Consider the following 17,357-nt stretch of genomic DNA (forward strand, 5'->3'; position numbering starts at 1 on the left):
AATAATTATACGACAGAGAATCCACTAACAATGAATAATGAAAGTTTCAACTTTCATTTTCATTGACATAACACACACCAATTTCTCTATCACATACCAAAACTTTAGTGTTTGAACACTGCCAAAAAATTAAAATTCACACATTAAAATTGCATACGTTGTGCAAATCACTAATTTTCATCAAATTAAAAATAAATGTTCATATACCAAGAGAGCTAGAAACTAGGCCTACATACTCATAATTTAAGGAATGAGAAAATTTTTATCAGATGTATGATTCTAAACAGCTATTAATCAAAGGCAAACTAGTAAAAGAAACCATTTGAGTCATTAACTTTAAATGCACCTGCATAGACAACAGGTTATATAAGAGTGAACAAATGTCAAAAACGGATTTCTATCTCCAGAGCTTTCCTGAATACAGCAAAACATTCCTCACTGACATTTTCATTCACTAGGTTCCACACTTTTTTTTTTCCTACCCTCAGCACATAGTTGCTTAATAAAAAGATAGCTTTCATATTTAACATTTCTTTTATCTCTAGTAGTTTTCTCCTTTCTTTCTAAACAAATTAGTCTTCTCTTTAATTCTACTTATATAACCGAGGCAGAAAGCCAGACTCCCCAATCTACTATTTAACTCTGTTTTTAGATAACTAGGGCAATCCTTCCTCCAAGGTACAAGTATCACTATTTATATTTATACAAATACATATATTTTAATTACAGTACCACTGTCATTCATCTTATAGACATAACAAATGTACTTTTTCTTTAAAATATTTCTTCCTATTGAATGTCTCCAAATTAAATATATTTCCATCAAACTCTTTTCTTTTACATTTTTAATACATTTTCTCTTATCTGTACAAATATCGATAGTATCTCCCTACTCCCACTCTCTGCCCACAGCAATATCTACTTTGTATCCCAGTAATACCAAACTACTTTTGGACCCCTGCATATACCAGGAATTTTTCATAACTCCATGGATATATATATTGTCTCTGCTTCAAATGACCTTCCACTCTTGTGCACCAAGCAAATTAAAATTCAACCCTCAAAACTCTGTCAGCTCCTCCTTGAAGTCTTTTTTGAAGTATATCCTCTTCTCTCAAGATCTTGCCACTGACACAGGCAGTTTCAACTTCAAGACATAATTCTATCATTATACAATTATCAAATTTCATTATAACCAGGTATTTATCTTTATTGTTTCTTATTGCTCCCTTGCTTGAGAGTAAGAACTTCAGAAAACTGTATATCTCGTTCTAACCCCAAAGGGAACGCATAAATGTCCATCAGAATGTTAAAATCTGGCCATGGTGGCAGAGAAGGGCAGGGGAAGCAGCCAAGTAAACACTTAGAGTTATTTTAACCCATTATTCTCCATCAGCTTTTTTTTTCTCCATCAGCTTTTTAAAAAATAAGTCGAATTTATAAAAATGTAAGGGACTAAGCCTGAAACTAAATATACTTATTAAATCTTAGAAGTTTCATTGGTTTATTGCAGCGAAAATCAAACAATGTATTAATACAAGATAAACACTAATATTTCATACATTTCTCTAAATTCTGTTTAAAAAGTATTTAAAAAACTTTGAAGAAAACCAAATTCAATAACTTTCCTATTAATTTCAAATAAAGTATTTGAGTTAGTCAAGCTCAAAGCATATAAATTCCAATCTACTACATAGTTGGTATACTCGTCTCCTGAGTAAATAAGAAAATTTAATAGTCCAGCTTCTAAAAGTCCTAATGTATTTATACATGTTTACTTCCCCACTATAGGTGAGGAAGGAGATATTAAAATATATTAAAAACAAAACATTTACTAATCATATTTTTAATAAAGTAACCTCAATTTAGTGGTTAGTAATCTTTGATTTTCAAGGTATCTCAAGAAAAGTCATCAGTAGATTGTTCCTTACTGCACAGGTAGCCATGTGGCAATAAGTAAACTGTAATGTGATATAACTATCAAATCTTGTAATATAGGTACTTTGTATTACTTTATTAATAAATATTAGTTAAGCTCATGTTTCTTAAGACAGAGTATTTTTAAATTGATCTTCATCTGGGAGACGGCTTTTAAGTACTCTCCATAATACTAGCTTTCAGTTTTCTGAAAGTTTCAGGACAACATGCTAAATAGAAAACAAAATTCTACTCTTCTTTCATAAGAAAGAAAGAAAGACCTGGCCCATATTTGTCTTAACACTTCTATGGTCTTTCCTTGTTTGTTTGAATTTTGAACTCATTAGTTTACTTATCCGAAATACAGATGTTTCACTCACACATATACCCACACACACACACACCCCTAAGTAAACTAGAAATATAATACAAAATTAAAGATGAATTGCCTTCTACATTCATTGTATTGATATCACCCCCACTGAAGTAAACTAGAAATATAATGAAAAACTACAGATTGCCTTCTATATCCACCACATTCACAGATGAAGCCTCAGATTGGTCATTCATTCAATCACACATTCATTCATTTATATTTCAAATGCCACAGATGTTTAAAGCACTGGGCTATATGCTGAACATACAGCAGGCATGAAGGATGACATAAATTCCTTCGTATCAATGAAGCTTAATTCTACTATTCAACTGTAGTAAGTAAAGACTATGACAAATTTTTTTGTTTTAATTTAAATCCGTGAAGGAAAAATATCTTCAAAATCACATTAAGTGATTTTTATAATTATGTTAGAAAGTAGCCCTTAAGCCTATAATGCAACGCAAAGAGCATCAGAATTCTAATTAACCGAGAAGTGGACCAATTTGATGAAATGGATAGACAAAAAAGAGAAAATAATTATGTTTTAAAATTAATAATTATTATATATCTTCATTTGTACTTAGATTGCCTTACAATTACGCTCATGCTTATTTCTTAATCATAATACTCTGCCTTTTTAAAACCAACTGTTACGAATACCTAGCCAAATATGCAATACTTAAGGAAATTATATGTCATAAAAATATGGAAAATATACATATCCCCAAAAACAGAACTTGACTTAGAAAGTCTATATAATTTTTTTTAGCAATGTCAATACTCTGTTTAACCAAAAATGAAGAAATTAAAAAGTTGAGCTAAGGAACAAAGGAAGGAAGAAAAAAAGAAGGGAAAAAAAAAACTTCGTAAATGAAGTAACAAAGCTGTAGAAATCAAATAACCCTGAACACTGCCATTTTCAAACAGTACAATTATGAAAATACAGAAATGACCAGGTTATATTCCGGGCAATATAATCTACCATATCTTTGTTTCTTAACATATGGTAATGATAAAGAGTACCTGTCTTTGGCCTTTCAGTGTAGCAAATCAACAACAACAAAAATTACTGTAAAATACCTACTGTGCTTTCAACTTAGTTTAAAAAAGCGGGGGTGGGGGTAGGAGTATTTATTTTAAAACTAGGAGAGAGAAGAAGTGAAGACTTATTTCCTCAGAGAGGCACATTCAAAAAGAGGAGGGAAAAAAAAAAAAAGTAAAGCAAAATAAAAAGAGAATGAAGTATCTACTATAATTGTACCACAAATTCAGAAAACATATTTAAAAGTTGCAGGACAATTATTTGCCTATATCACTCTTGGTATCTTGGTTTTCTCAACTATTAAATGAAGATTCTGGAAGAGATCGCACCTAAGCACCATTTCTTTCATCTAGTTCCACAATTCCATTATTTTTCCAATCCCTTTAAACGAAAAAAAAAAGCCTCTTCAATACTCCTAAGTGTCCTCACTAAGTCATTGACAGATATCACAGATGCAATATAAAAAATATTTTTAAACAAAACTTAAGGACACAGTAACAATCAAAGCACAACATTTTAGGGTGAAGTAAAACATACCCATATTACTTTACAAAGAAAAGATCCTTCGTAATACTTCTAAGTCATAATGACCATAGGACACCTGGACTCATAGGAAGCAGCTGATAAATACTTATATTGACAAGAGAAAAACTTCCAGACAGATTTCAGAGTGAAGACTGAAACTAGATTTTTTTTAAAAAAGTACTTCTCTGACTTAAAAAAATTAATTAGTCTTAGAAAATTAAAAACACAGGAGTTATACAAAGAATAATTAAAACTATGTATGTGAACGAAAGGTCTCCAAGTAGAAGCTCAACTGCTTCCAACAATAATTCCTTCAAAAACAAGTATTTCAAGAATGGATATAACCAAAATTGAAAAGCTGCAGTTATTCAAAAATATTTAGTAACATAAAACAAAAATACATACTGAATTCTCTACTATTGTGTTAATAAAATGCACTACCCCTTTCCTTCTTTTCTGTCCTTCCCTCTATCTACTAAATCTTAAAATAAAGTCACCACCCAATCTAAGTACTAGAGCAGCAAATTATTAACAATTTAAATGAAGACAACTTTCTTCAAGGTAAGAATGATTTCTAAAAATTCAATCAAACTGAGAGTAGCATTTATTATATCTATCCTAGAGGAAATGCAGGATTTGAACTCTTAATTAGTAAGTTCGTTGTGTGAAAATTTATCCTACAATAAAATTATGGGGCCTTCATCGTGTAACTGTTCTCAAAAATCTTTCAAAGAGAAAGAAAAGTTATTCTTCAAAGCTTCAAAAAGTATGCTAAGTTTCACAAGGAAAGTAAGAAACACTACAGTCTAAAACTTAAAAATTACTGAGTTCAGAATAAAATTCATTGGATATGACAAATATACTGAACATCAGTAAGACATAAAACAGGTCTTAAAATAAGAAAAATATTAATTTTAAATATCAATTATTAAATGAGTATAAAAATGGTAAAAAATGTTTTATTTTCCACACCAAATAATCTTACCTGAATCATTTTGCTGTTAAAAAACTCAAGATACTGATTTCATTTTTCATCTGGTCCTGTCAACGATGCTATGACAGGCCCTGCAGGAAGCAGCAAAAGATCAATGATGGAGTGCAGATATTATGTGTTTTCATGATCAAGTTTGTCATGGAAAAGGATATCCATATAGTGGTTTGAAACTTAGCAAATGTTGAAAATATCTCAAAAAGTTTGTTAGTTACATAGTAATCTTTACTTTCTATTTTCTAGTCTCAAAATGTTTATTCTTATTCAATATCTTCTTTATCAAAACTTCTTAAATGTGTAATTTTAAAGAATATTTTTATATTGATGAGAATTAATAAGAAAACAACATTCCACAATGTCAAAAATGAAAAATCTTGATTGAAAAATGAAATATGTTTAAAAGTGGAGGAATGATTCTCTCCACTTCTAGAGATGATTATTTTAATCTTATTTTCCACAATTACTATAATTACCAATAAATTACCTATTATTCATAATCTAATTAAGATAAAATTTAGAAGCTTTTTCTTACAAACAGTAACTTCAGAATCAAATAGTTATTGGCCACTCTGGTAAAAATTCCTTCAATAAAAGTATATAGATTACAAAAAATCTGCAAACTCCAAAACTTAATTACTCTTGGGTAATTGACAAGTTGTAGTCAATGGATACCAAAAAATTCAATTTAGTAAAACTAATAAAAAAGTCAAAATAATAAAACTGCTTCACGAAGACTCTAAATGATATTTTTAAATTCTGAATTATTTTAAAATAGTATAGCACTTTGCCAGATTTAATTTAAAGACATTTTTTCCGTTCAAAGGCCAACTGATAAACAGGACTGTGATGAGACATCTACATTAATTGGGAACACTATTAGAACATACAAGAAACTTCTATATGTGTCATGGAAGCATACTGTCAGTATTTCAAATAGATCAAAAAATTTAAAACAAAAGAAATGAATTATTGACTTTTTTAGAGTTTTTCTTTAATCAAATTTTAATTTACTCATAATAAATTGTGGTGAAGAACCACTTCAACAGCACTCCTATATTAAGCTGAAGCATCCTAAAAACATTTTTAACATACTATGCCTGTCTTGTGTGTTGGAACACGTCAAAACACTCAGCAAAGTTTGCCTGTCAAAGTCCCTAACATGCTAAAAAGATACAACTGAATTTTACACAGGTTCTTTCTCTTATAAAAATAAATAAATAAATGTTAATCTAAGATAATAAAAAAAGAACTACAATGTACTTCCACTTATTTCCACTCACTCATAATCTGAAAATATACTTGTGGAATAGCGAACTTAAAATACTTCCTACTTAAGGTTATTTTCTCTTTATTTCTACACCTAAAGCCCCTATCTCCTTTTCATGTAGATTCTATCAGATTCATGGAAATCATTTTAGTTTTAAATACTTCCATATAAAAAATGGAAAATGTGATGCCGTATCTTTAAAGAATAGGATGAAGAAAACAGAAATTTTACCAATCCAAGCATCAGGAAGTATTGAAAAGTACTGCTTCATTTCTTGCATGTTACATTTTATACCGTGACACTTCAGTCTCTGAGGGTCAGGTTAATTAAGCTCCATAGCAGCTGCAATGCAATGTGAGACACATACTGCTATGGTTCCCACCAATCCAGTCCAATTACCTGTAGTATTCCAGCACTGGACAAGTGACAACCAACCTCTTCTTTCTAGTCACTTGCTTCCACTGGTCTACCGATAAATGTTAGAACAAACTAACCTCTTTTTGGAAAAGACTGCAAAGCTGAATGCACCTGCTGCAGGCTGCAATGATGAGTCCCAGAGAGATGTTTGTCAGTCAGATCTCTGCAGATGTTGTTTAACTTTATGCTAGAGCTTCATCCAAAGATGGAAATGAGATGGCAATCAAGTACAAACCTCCCACCCTCATCCCCCCAATTTTATTCTGAAAAGCTGCACTTGCTCATAAAAGTTATCCTTTAAAACACAGCTCCACTAAACTGGAAACAACTGAGACTAAACTCTAAGTAAAAAAAAAAAAAATTATTAGGTGCTGAATTTTAGTTAACAAGTGGCATAAGTGTGTTCAGCAAATGCTATTTGTAATATTTAAGAGCAAAAATTAATTATCTTAAGCCAGAGCAAAACAAAACAAAAGAACCAAACTATAAAAAGACATGTTTCTAACTGGTGGTTTCTTGCTCGGTTTTTAGTGATACCACATACTCCTTAGAGTTCCCAAGACACAGATCGTTTTTCCTCTTTGTATATTATACGAAACACCTTCAATACATAAATATTGAACTATTTCACCGACTGTGCTCACTATTTTTAAACTATTCCTGAAATCCTTTGGGGGTGATATTTGCAAGACAATGTTGTTAGACGTACTATATTACCTTACAATGTCACAAATTTTAAATGAGCTATTTTTCCAAAATCTAGAAGGCTTAAATAGCACATTTCAAAGTGACATTGTGCTATATAATTCATGAAAACACTGACACTGTAAAGCCATAACTTACTAAATCGATAATAGAAGATATAACATCCAGATGAAATTAAAAAAAGAATCAAATAAAATGAATAGCTAAGATTTTTAATGCTAATTCAATCTTTCTAAAAAATTTCATACCACAAAACATTTGCTTTCATGGGTTAAGTATAAAAATTATAACTTTCGGAAAGTACAATTATAATATAGATTGTGCTATGCTAATTCCTTCATGTGCTGAGATTTCCCATTGCTTAAAATGAGAAATAAAGTATTAAAAATGCAGCAAATTTTCAGACAGATATTAATGTATAAGTGAAAGCTTATGGCTCCTCCCACAACTGAGGATAGAGACAGACAAAACATAAAATAACCCACAACCATAGGCAGTATGACAAACATAAATATTACAACTCAAGAGTGTCAGCAACTCTTTGACAATACTAAAACCAAAGGTATAGCACAGTGTAATGACAGCTACCCTATTAAATTCAACAATATTGGAAATTATACTTCATTTTCTACTTGTTACAATTATATTTACCTGCTAATTTTGCCTTAAAATATATGCCAGCAAATTTCTAAGATGCAAAGCAACTTAGATCAAAGAAAAGAGTATAGACTGCAACTTTCAGAAGCTATAACAAAAGTATTCACATTGTACTACCAATACAATAATACTCTTCCTTCAACAATGTAGACAAAAGTGATCTATTCCAAACTTCATAAACTCCTCTTATTTCCAAAAGAATTATCATTCTTATACAATCCCAACCCTAATGGTTAAATTGGCCACTGAATTTTCCCCATGTCAAAATTAAGGCAGTGTGGGGTATTTCCTTCACTAAAAGAAAATTTCACTTACATTCTGCTTTTTCATGATTTTTAAAGATTTCACATATAAATAGTTTGTGATTTTTTAAAAAAGCATCACCCAAGTTGGATAGTGATAAATTAAGATACAATAAATCTAGGAATAATGAGCTCAAATTTTAATTTAAGGACCAAAAAAGGAAATAATTTATATTAAATGTGATCCAGTTTTATAGCCACAAGTATGAAAACAGTTTAAAACACACACAAATACATGCTAAGATTATAGAGAATTCCTGTTTGATATAATGAATATCTCCAGTGTCATATAATGGAATAAAATAGGTACACTATGAAATGTTCTAAAATCTAAGGCATACATGAAAATATTTATTTTATATATCCTTTACTATCCCCAATGAATAATGTATTCAATAAATTTTCCCAATTATCTACCTGAACCATTCATTAAATGATTTTAACAGATAAAATCAATCTATTAACAAAACCAAACACATCTTCAGATGCCAAATAAAGGAATAAAAGAATACTATCCTATTGCCATCCTGAAAATGCATACAGTAATGTATTTCCCAAAATGAGAAAGCTGTTTTTTAATTAAAAGGCATTAACTTTGGGTAACCTACTTATAAAAAGGATATATAAATAAATCAAATTAGGTTTCTTTAATCAAGTAAGAATAAAAGATATATTCATAAACCACAGGTAATAAGTTAGTATTTTGTAAGATTTAGATTTTTAGTAATAGATAAATGAATTACACAACACAGCAAAAAAAATGAATCTACTTATCGATCTTTTTTTCCGATTACAGTAATTGATAAATGCACTTTACAATCCTCATCATACAATTTCCCCAAATTATTTTATTTTATATGACATGCTAAAATACACAATGTAATATACAGTTCTATAAATTCTAAATTCGTACCAATTAATGTGCAAAAACTATTTTCTTCATCTCAACCATAAATATTAAAAATTACTCAGAAAAGCAAGGTTGCTTAAGAGCTTACTTAAGCAATGTCTGTACTCTGTAATATATACCCTGAAGAAAGTTTTTCTCAAATACACCAGTATTTTAAGTGAACCTTCTGAAAACAATTGCATTGTTTTAAAGCTTAGGTATTTGAGAAAATCCATTAAGTTATACAACTGAAGTGCACTTATCCCCAAATATTCTGTCTTACAAATAAGAAACAGAAAAATGCTTCATGAAATAAACATCGGGCATATTCATTGTAATGGAATATGAGTCATAAGTACATATATGAAACACACAAAAAAGGACTTTAATTACTGCATAATCCTACAAGAAAGTCCTCATAACTAGGCAGTATAAATCACAGCTTTATAATTTAGTTCATTTGAGATGAGCAAGGTAAGTATCCCTTAAATATATCTGAGTAAGAGAAGTTGAAAGTAGCTCAGAGGCTGCTATGTTGAAGAATACCAGGACCTCAGATAATTCCACAGGCTTATGGTCAAGTATGAACAGAAAGACTATTAAAGTCTGTCAGAAGAGAGATGTATCTGTCTGAACAGGTAATAACCTAGCTAAAATTGTATTTACATACAAAGTGTTCAGAATTATTAAAGCTTCTTATAAATTACAGGGCTTTTTTTATCCTTACAATTGATTCCATAGTTTGTGACTGGTTTCCACCTGTTACAGGCAGAGTATAAGCCTTCTTTTATCCAGACATTTCAACTCACATTTGATCAGGTTACGTCACTACACACACAAAATTTTATTCAACGCATTCCAGTTTTCCATTTTTTCCAACGGATATTCTTGCTCTATATGAATAACATGCCTCAGAACTATAAATAAAATAAGCAATTTCAATGTAATAAGAAAAAAATACACAACTGTGGACTAAAAACAAAAGATCTAATTCTAGTTGCACCCTTTCCAACCCACTGAAAATACACTATATTCAAATGAAAAGGCATTTAATTTACTATTTGGAATATCCTTGATAAACACCAATTTTCTGTAACATCCCTGCACATCTGATACCCTCATGTATAATGCAAAAAAAGCTATTTCATTTTTATCTATTGACAGTGAATTTAATTTACCATTGCAGCTCTTTTCCTAGAACTATAACATTATTAATTCTGCAATCAAGCTCTTTTGAATGCTTTTATTTGCACTAAGGATTTTCACAATTCCACATTTTTTTCATCATAACATACCTTTTAAATATAAGAATGTGAATATGTCGGCAAACTTTCTTAATGCATAAGGAAAGTTTCAGAGACAAGGAAAGCCATCTACAAAACTACACTCACAGGAAACAAACTTTCGTAGGACATATCTAATAGATTACACCTTAGTTTAATAAATGTAATGTTTACCAAACATACTACATTTAATTTACATAACTAAATGACAGTTCCAACCATTCTAAAACCCTCTTATGCAGTACAGTGGTCCACTTTCTACCACCAAGCGATTGGCTATGAAAAAGAAATCCTCCAAATGTTTTGCTTACATTCATACCAGATGTCTTTGCTGTACTAAAGAACTCTTACTGAATTAGATCACTGAAAGCAAATCAGCTTTTCTTTCCTACCAAGAAAAAAAATAAGCAGTGTTGGTCCCCTCAGCACTGAATAAATATTTTTTATGGCCATAAATATGAAATAACCAAAAAAAAACTGCAGAAGCTACATGTAGGTAAAAGCAAATCAATTAATGTTTTATCTAGGAGATACACTATTAAACTTAAAATCCATATATTAAGTAGCAAAATGATTTTAAAAAGATAAAGATAAATGCATAGTACTATAAACAGTTTAAATTTAAAAAACACACTGAAAAGTTATAAAAAAAAAAATTATACCACCTAGGAAACTTGCCATATTCCACTGGGTTACAGTACCTACAGTACCACACAAACTGTTAATATATTCTGATCAAATACAGCTCTTAATACAGCTCTTAAGTAACACAAATTTTGAAGCATTATTTTACTTCTTACATAATAATATATTTCCTTGTCACAGTTATATTAAAAACACAATATTTTAAAAATCTGAAGAGGCAGCACTTGTCCTCTTCACTCCAGGGCCAACAAACAAAGCAATGAAGCAGAAAGAGGTACATAATGGATTTAGAAAGTAAATGGTCCATTCTTTAAGAAGCCTTTCTACCCACTCTTCTGAATTCACTCTAGTCTAATTGTCATTACAATTATTTCTGAAAACTTCAGAAGAACCCTATTTCCTGATGCCAGCTGTCTAGGTTTCTATCTTTAAATTTTAGAGTTTTTTCCCCTAATTAGAAAGAAGTATTTAGAAATACCCAGAAGATTCATCTCAAAATTGGTCTACATCATACAGAATATCAATTACAGAAACAAAACATAACCAAGAGTGAAAATACTCTTAAAATTTTTCCACAAATACTCTAATACATCAAATAAATAAACAGTCTACACTATTAAGAATTTTTTCAATACAGCACACAACACAGGTAGATCTTTTATTTCCTTGGGGATTTATCAAACAATCTCTTCACCATTGCACCTACCTGGGTAAAAATCTTTGGACTTAGACAGCTTGATGGTGGCTCCAGTTTCTTTTTGCAACTGAACAATTGTCTGTCCTCCCTTCCCAATTATAGATCCAGCAGCATAACTAGGTATGAGAACCTTTAGAAAATACTGGCCGTCTTCTGAAAAATGCAAGGAAATATACTTCGTTAACACAATAATTTTAAACTTTGTATCCTCCCTCCACCCTCAAGAGAGAAAAAGAGCGATTAAAACATTGGGCATACAGCTGCAGGAAATATGGGGTTAATTTTTTTTTTTTTTTAAAGAACGAAAATAAGCCAATTACACTGAAAAATAAATATGTACGAAATGTTTCCCATTCTGCAGAATTTATACTTTCAAACTTGGAATTAAAATCTAAACATGTTCTATTATTTTGCAGCACTGTAGAAACTGATGACTAAATTCCAGTTGTTATTCCAAACATGGAAGTCTTCCAATTCTATCTGTAGTTACTATGGTAAAACAAAATGAACTGACCCTTTAACAAAACTTCAGAGATTTACACCATGACAAACCTTAACATATTGCAAAATAAATAAATAAAAAGACAGTAAATAGTGATGAGCTATATTTGTTTAACATGAGCAAACACATAAGGACTACAATTAGCCATTGCCTATATCCTACCTAAAGTATGCAAAACAACCATTCTCCTACCAAATAATCCACCCAAACTGTAGGGTGTATTCCAAGCCTTCAATAATTGCCAGGAAATAACTCAAAGTGATGTGGACTGCCAAATCTCACTAATCCTGGAGTATTTCTTTAGCACTCCTTAGTCTACTATGATCTCGTTTAAGCTCATTAATTAAAGGACCTTAAGAAGAATTTTGCCAATACTAAAAAGCTTAGGAGTCATTTACATCAAATACACTTAAAAGTGACCAGATAATGTTCCTTCCCCAAAAGAATCACAATTATTAAAACGAAGGGGGTAGATTAACCAAGAAAGATTGAAATGTTTTAAAAAAATAAACCCAACTCCATAAACTTTAATTTCCGTCAAACTGATCATGTCTTAAATAGGAAACACCCCAGTAAATCCAGCTTCCTTATGTGAATGAACGTTCCAAATTTTTCGAGTGTGCCATTCGCAAGACCCCCATCCGTCTCTAATGTACGTGCTGTAGATAAATTCACCTCTGCCTCGATGCATTGGGTGCATTGTTAAGATGACTCCAGTGCAAATGAAGAAGCGATACCGGTCCCGTTAAAACTCATCTTCCCAAGAAGCGCAGGATGTTAACTAACAAGTCAGAGTACCAGACACCCCCACCCTCGTATGCACACCCCTGAAGACAAATCAGTGAAATATTTGCACCGACAATGTAAGTGCGGTAAGAGTATGCACTCTTCCAGATTTTGCATACTACTTGTGGCCCAAACCAAGGGGATGAAGAGAGCAAAACTCTCCGGTGCCCCAATCATTTGCTCTCCGCTACCCAAGTGCCATTTATTTATTTATTTAATCAGACTGTTAAATGCAGCGCGCATCTTCGGGCGGCCATCACCTCACTCGGGGTCATCCTCCTCCTCCTTAACGGACCCCCTTGCCCAGGTCTAGGATATTTAAATGGTCAGCCTTTCGACCGATTAAATGGAAAGATAGGTCTATTCCGAAAAACCGGTCGCCATTTTGATGAATGATAAACATAGAAATGGAAATGTGTCGGGGCCGGCGAGATGCGGGGCAGGTGCAGGGGAGGGGGCGCGAGGCAGGGCGCGGGAGCCGCCGGGTTCGGGCTGGAGGTGTCCGGGCCGCGGGAGGGAGGGAGGGAGGGCGGCGGGAGGGAGGGAGGCAGGGGCGGGCGGCGGGGGATGGGGCCAGCGGGGAGGTGGAAGCGATACCCACCGCCCGTATTGGTCCTCTTGGTGCTGCCGGCTTCAGGGGGGGCTTCCAGCGGCCTTTTCCGCGAGTCCGGCGGGTCCAGGTCTATGGGAACCCCAGTGTGGGTCCCGTTCTGCTGGATGGGAGCTGCCGCCATCATGTTTGCAGTTCCTGCCGCTTCTACGGGGAGAAGGTTCTCCCTTTTGTTTTGGCTTTTTCTTTTCTTTTTTTTGCTTTTTTTTTTTTTTTTTTTTTTTGCTTTTGGGGTTTCTTAAGGTTGTTTTGTTTTTGTTTTTTTTAATCGGATCAATAGAAATCTCTTTAGGAAAAAAAAGCAATGTTGCTGGTTTGTTCTCACTGGGGAGGGGGCAGGGCTGAGGAGCAGCTGCAGTGCAGTGTCAGAAAGGAGACAGGGGAATGGAGGGGGTGTGAGAGACGGAGGGTGAAAGAAGGAGAAGAAAGGAGAGAGGGGGAGAGAGTGGAGAAGGGAGAGGGGCGAGTGAATGAGCGGGAGGAGGGGAGCGGGGAGGACGGGCAGAGGGAGTGGGAGAGCGCGAGGGCTGGCGGGGCGCAGGGAGAAGCCGAGGAGGAGGGGAGAGTGAGGGAAAGAGTGAATGAGCAGGAGGAGGGGAAAGAGGTGGACGCGGAGAGAAGAGCGAGCGGCGGAGGAGGGCAGGAGCCGGGAAGGAGCGCGGCGGTCCCCGCGCCGCGCTAGCGCTGCGCTCGCTCCCGCTGCTGGTGCTGCCGCCGCCGCCGGAGCGGTTCTGCCGTTGCCTGGGCTGCTCGGCGCTGCTGCTGCTGCTGCTGCTGCCGCCCGGTCTCGCTCATTATTTCTCCCGCTTGTGGGGGGGGGGGGGGGGCTGGCGGGGAGGGAGGGGGATGGCTGCGAGGGGAGGGTAGTGAGGGGTTGAGTTCGCAGACTCCCACACACTTCGAGCTCGGGTCCCTGCCTCTCAGCAGCGCCGCCGCCGCCGCCGCCGCCGCCTCCCGACGCCGAAGTCTCAGCCTGCGGGGGCGGGGGCGGGGGGGGGCCAGTGCGGGGGGCGAGAGTGTGCGTGTCTGCGCGGGAGTGAGCGCGCGCGGGCTGAGAGCGTGCGCGGGGGCGAGCGCCGGCGGCGGGGGCGGGGCCGGGGGCCGGGGCGCTCCTGTGGGAAGGGAGGGGGTGAAAGGTCACGGGTCCCCGGCAACACGGCTCAGGCAAACGTAAGCGGCTAGTCGCAGAAACCGAGGGGTCCAAGAAACCCGCTAGGCTGGAAGGCGGGAAGTAGATATTACTGACAGCCGTGCCAGCCAATAATATGGAAACGTGAGAAAGGCTCTTCAGGCCCCTTCCCAATCGGGAAACTTGGGTATGAGAGGGAGTGAAGGGGCGGGGTGGGATCTCTCTCCAGCCGGGACTGGAGCGGCGACAATTTTGGCTAGTCTGAGAAGGGCATTCGAGTGACCGTTGACGAAGGGTGGGACAGCGTCAAGGCTGAGGAAAAAACCTTAACTGTATGCTTCCAGGACTTCTAGCTGGGTACATCAGTCTTTATTTTTAAGAGTTAGGTAAAAGACATTAGTTAGCATCTCACTCAAGGGCGGTTCTACGGGAGATTTCATCAAAAGAGTATTACTCGCACTGTGTGACTTCGTTAGGGAACTTAAAGTGTCACTCGCTGCCTTAAATCCTTTCGGAAACAAGCCAGCATATAAATAAATAAAGCTAGGTATGGGCATCCCCTTCACGAGGCGCCGAGAAGCGGACTAAAGACAGGCAACAGCTGAGTGTGTATCCAAAACTACATACTGAACGAACTATGAATATACGAGTAAAATTCAGTGCAATGTGCACAGCTTATGATTATACAGATCTTGGATATATAACGAACCTGAACCACAACCTAGAACACTACAGGAAAAAAAATACGTATTTGGAGTAGACGCTGAAAGTCTGAAAAGACTCCGTTTACAGTTGAGTAAACTGACTCAGTAAAGTATTTTGCTCAAGGTCATCCATCAAGTTAGTAGTTTAATTAAATCAGTGTGCTAGGAGGCAGTGATAGTGGAAATGCATGGGCTTTGGAATTCAAAATCTTGGTTTCGAGTCCTTGCGGGCATATTCTAAAAGTATGTCTCGGGCAATCCCTTAACATGTTGCTATATGTATTAAGTGCTTACCGTGTGCCAGGCAATCCGCTTCACATGTGGTGCTTTTTACATGCTGTATATCATGTAGTTATTACTGTCCGCACTTTATGAGCCAGTTTGGGTTTAGAGATATTAATAATTTTCCCGAAGTCACACTGGTGTAAACACTGTCGTAATCAAACTGAGGTTGTCTTGATTACAAAGTCTGTCCTCTTAAATACTGCAGTACACTGGAGCCTCAGGTTCCCTCCCACTTAAAAAAGGGACCTCAACTCTACCTCCCGAAATTCTTGAGTCAAATGAGATAATGTCATGGCGATGTGTTGTAAGATGTAAAAACGTATGAACATATTCACTAGATTTCTAGAACAAAGATGCTCCTTACCTATACATTTCTACAACAGCACTTCAACATGAAAATGGCTTTAGTATTAAGCTAGCATAGAAAGAACTTCACTGGAATTCTGTAGTATTCTAACCAAGAATACTTGCATAGCTGAGGCAGTAACCTCAGAATAATAGGATAAATTTTAATTCCTGGTAGATAGAGAAAGGAATGGAAAAGAATACTAACTCTACTCTTAGTGTGCTTTATTGGAAGGAGCATCTAGGAGGCATTGGGATTTCTGGTGCTTTTAAGTAATGAAAGATAGATGACACTCTGCTGAATGAGGAAGAGAATAACATTTATTTGGGAATAAAAATTCATCTGGAATATGAAAAGCACATTTGCCTCAAGTCAGGGAAGAAGATAAGCTGAGAGCTGAAAGAAAGGGAAAGCAGGTAAGTTAGTACATATTGGTAAAGGTCTGTGAACCGAAGTTCAGAATTTTGATCTGATGTATGATGTAATAGGAAACCACAATGTAGCCTTCATGGCCAAATATAAAGAGGATTTTTACATGGAATTGGATTTTTTTTTTTTTTTTTTACAAAAGGGGAAGCTATGATGAGAAAAAAATGAGGTTTGGAATAAGTCTGTGGTAGTCAAGATAGAGAAAAGGCTGATGCCAGACCTTGTACAAAGTAGTCTGTGAAAAATATGTAAGGACATATTTTTCAAAAATGAAAAATTAGAAAAGGGCTGGGATTTGCAACTAGTTTGTTTTGAAACAGTAAAAGACAAGGGACAAAAATAATTCAAAGACAAAGATAGTTCAAAGCTATATTACATTAAAGCCTGGGCAAAGTACTCAATAGAATGTAGTTTTAAATTGGGGAAAGACTACGTTTTAGAACTGGAAAACCTGAGGTTCACAAATTTCTAAAAATAAGTAAACTATTTCTAAAATAGTTTAGAAAATATTTGTCATTGCCATGTGTAAGTTAGGTTCAAAATGAGCTTTCTAAATTAAATTGCCTTATACACATAAGCTTACTGAAATAGTCATGACACTGTATTCTTATGGTATTTATTTGACCCTTCTCTTATTCCTTCTTTAGACTTAATATTTAAATACTATTCACCACTGCATGGGACCCAGAAGCAGAAGATAAGATTTTTAATATGGATAGTATACCTAATAGTAACCAAGCTATGATATGCCAGCAATTACAGAGGCTATCCTAAGCCTCTGACCTGGTCAAACATCTATGGATCAGTCAGCTCTGAGCTGATTTGGTCAATGAAGATTATCAGAGAATACATT

The 17,357-nt window shown here is 35.2% G+C and overlaps 1 protein-coding gene across 5 annotated transcripts in view; it reads right to left on the reverse strand.

Annotated features, from left to right (window-relative positions):
• The window catches only part of NOVA1 (NOVA alternative splicing regulator 1), a 144,751-nt gene extending 130,330 nt beyond the window's left edge, over nucleotides 1-14,421 (reverse strand). For 2 of the 5 annotated variants that reach the window (XM_030854699.2, XM_060294693.2), the window contains exons 1-2: nucleotides 13,603-14,420; nucleotides 11,723-11,866 (exon numbers count right to left, since the gene is read on the reverse strand). In XM_030854699.2, coding sequence (XP_030710559.1) covers nucleotides 11,723-11,866; nucleotides 13,603-13,738 — 280 coding nt within the window. In that variant the 5' untranslated portion in view covers nucleotides 13,739-14,420. Of the gene's footprint in view, nucleotides 1-11,722; nucleotides 11,867-12,890; nucleotides 13,181-13,602 lie in introns of those variants that run through there. The other 3 variants (XM_060294689.1, XM_060294691.2, XM_060294690.1) reach the window with 3 other exon arrangements.
• Nucleotides 14,422-17,357: the final 2,936 nt, after the last annotated feature.

The sequence above is a fragment of the Globicephala melas genome, chromosome 2 (genome assembly GCF_963455315.2).
Source record: "Globicephala melas chromosome 2, mGloMel1.2, whole genome shotgun sequence".
Lineage (NCBI taxonomy): Eukaryota > Metazoa > Chordata > Mammalia > Artiodactyla > Delphinidae > Globicephala > Globicephala melas.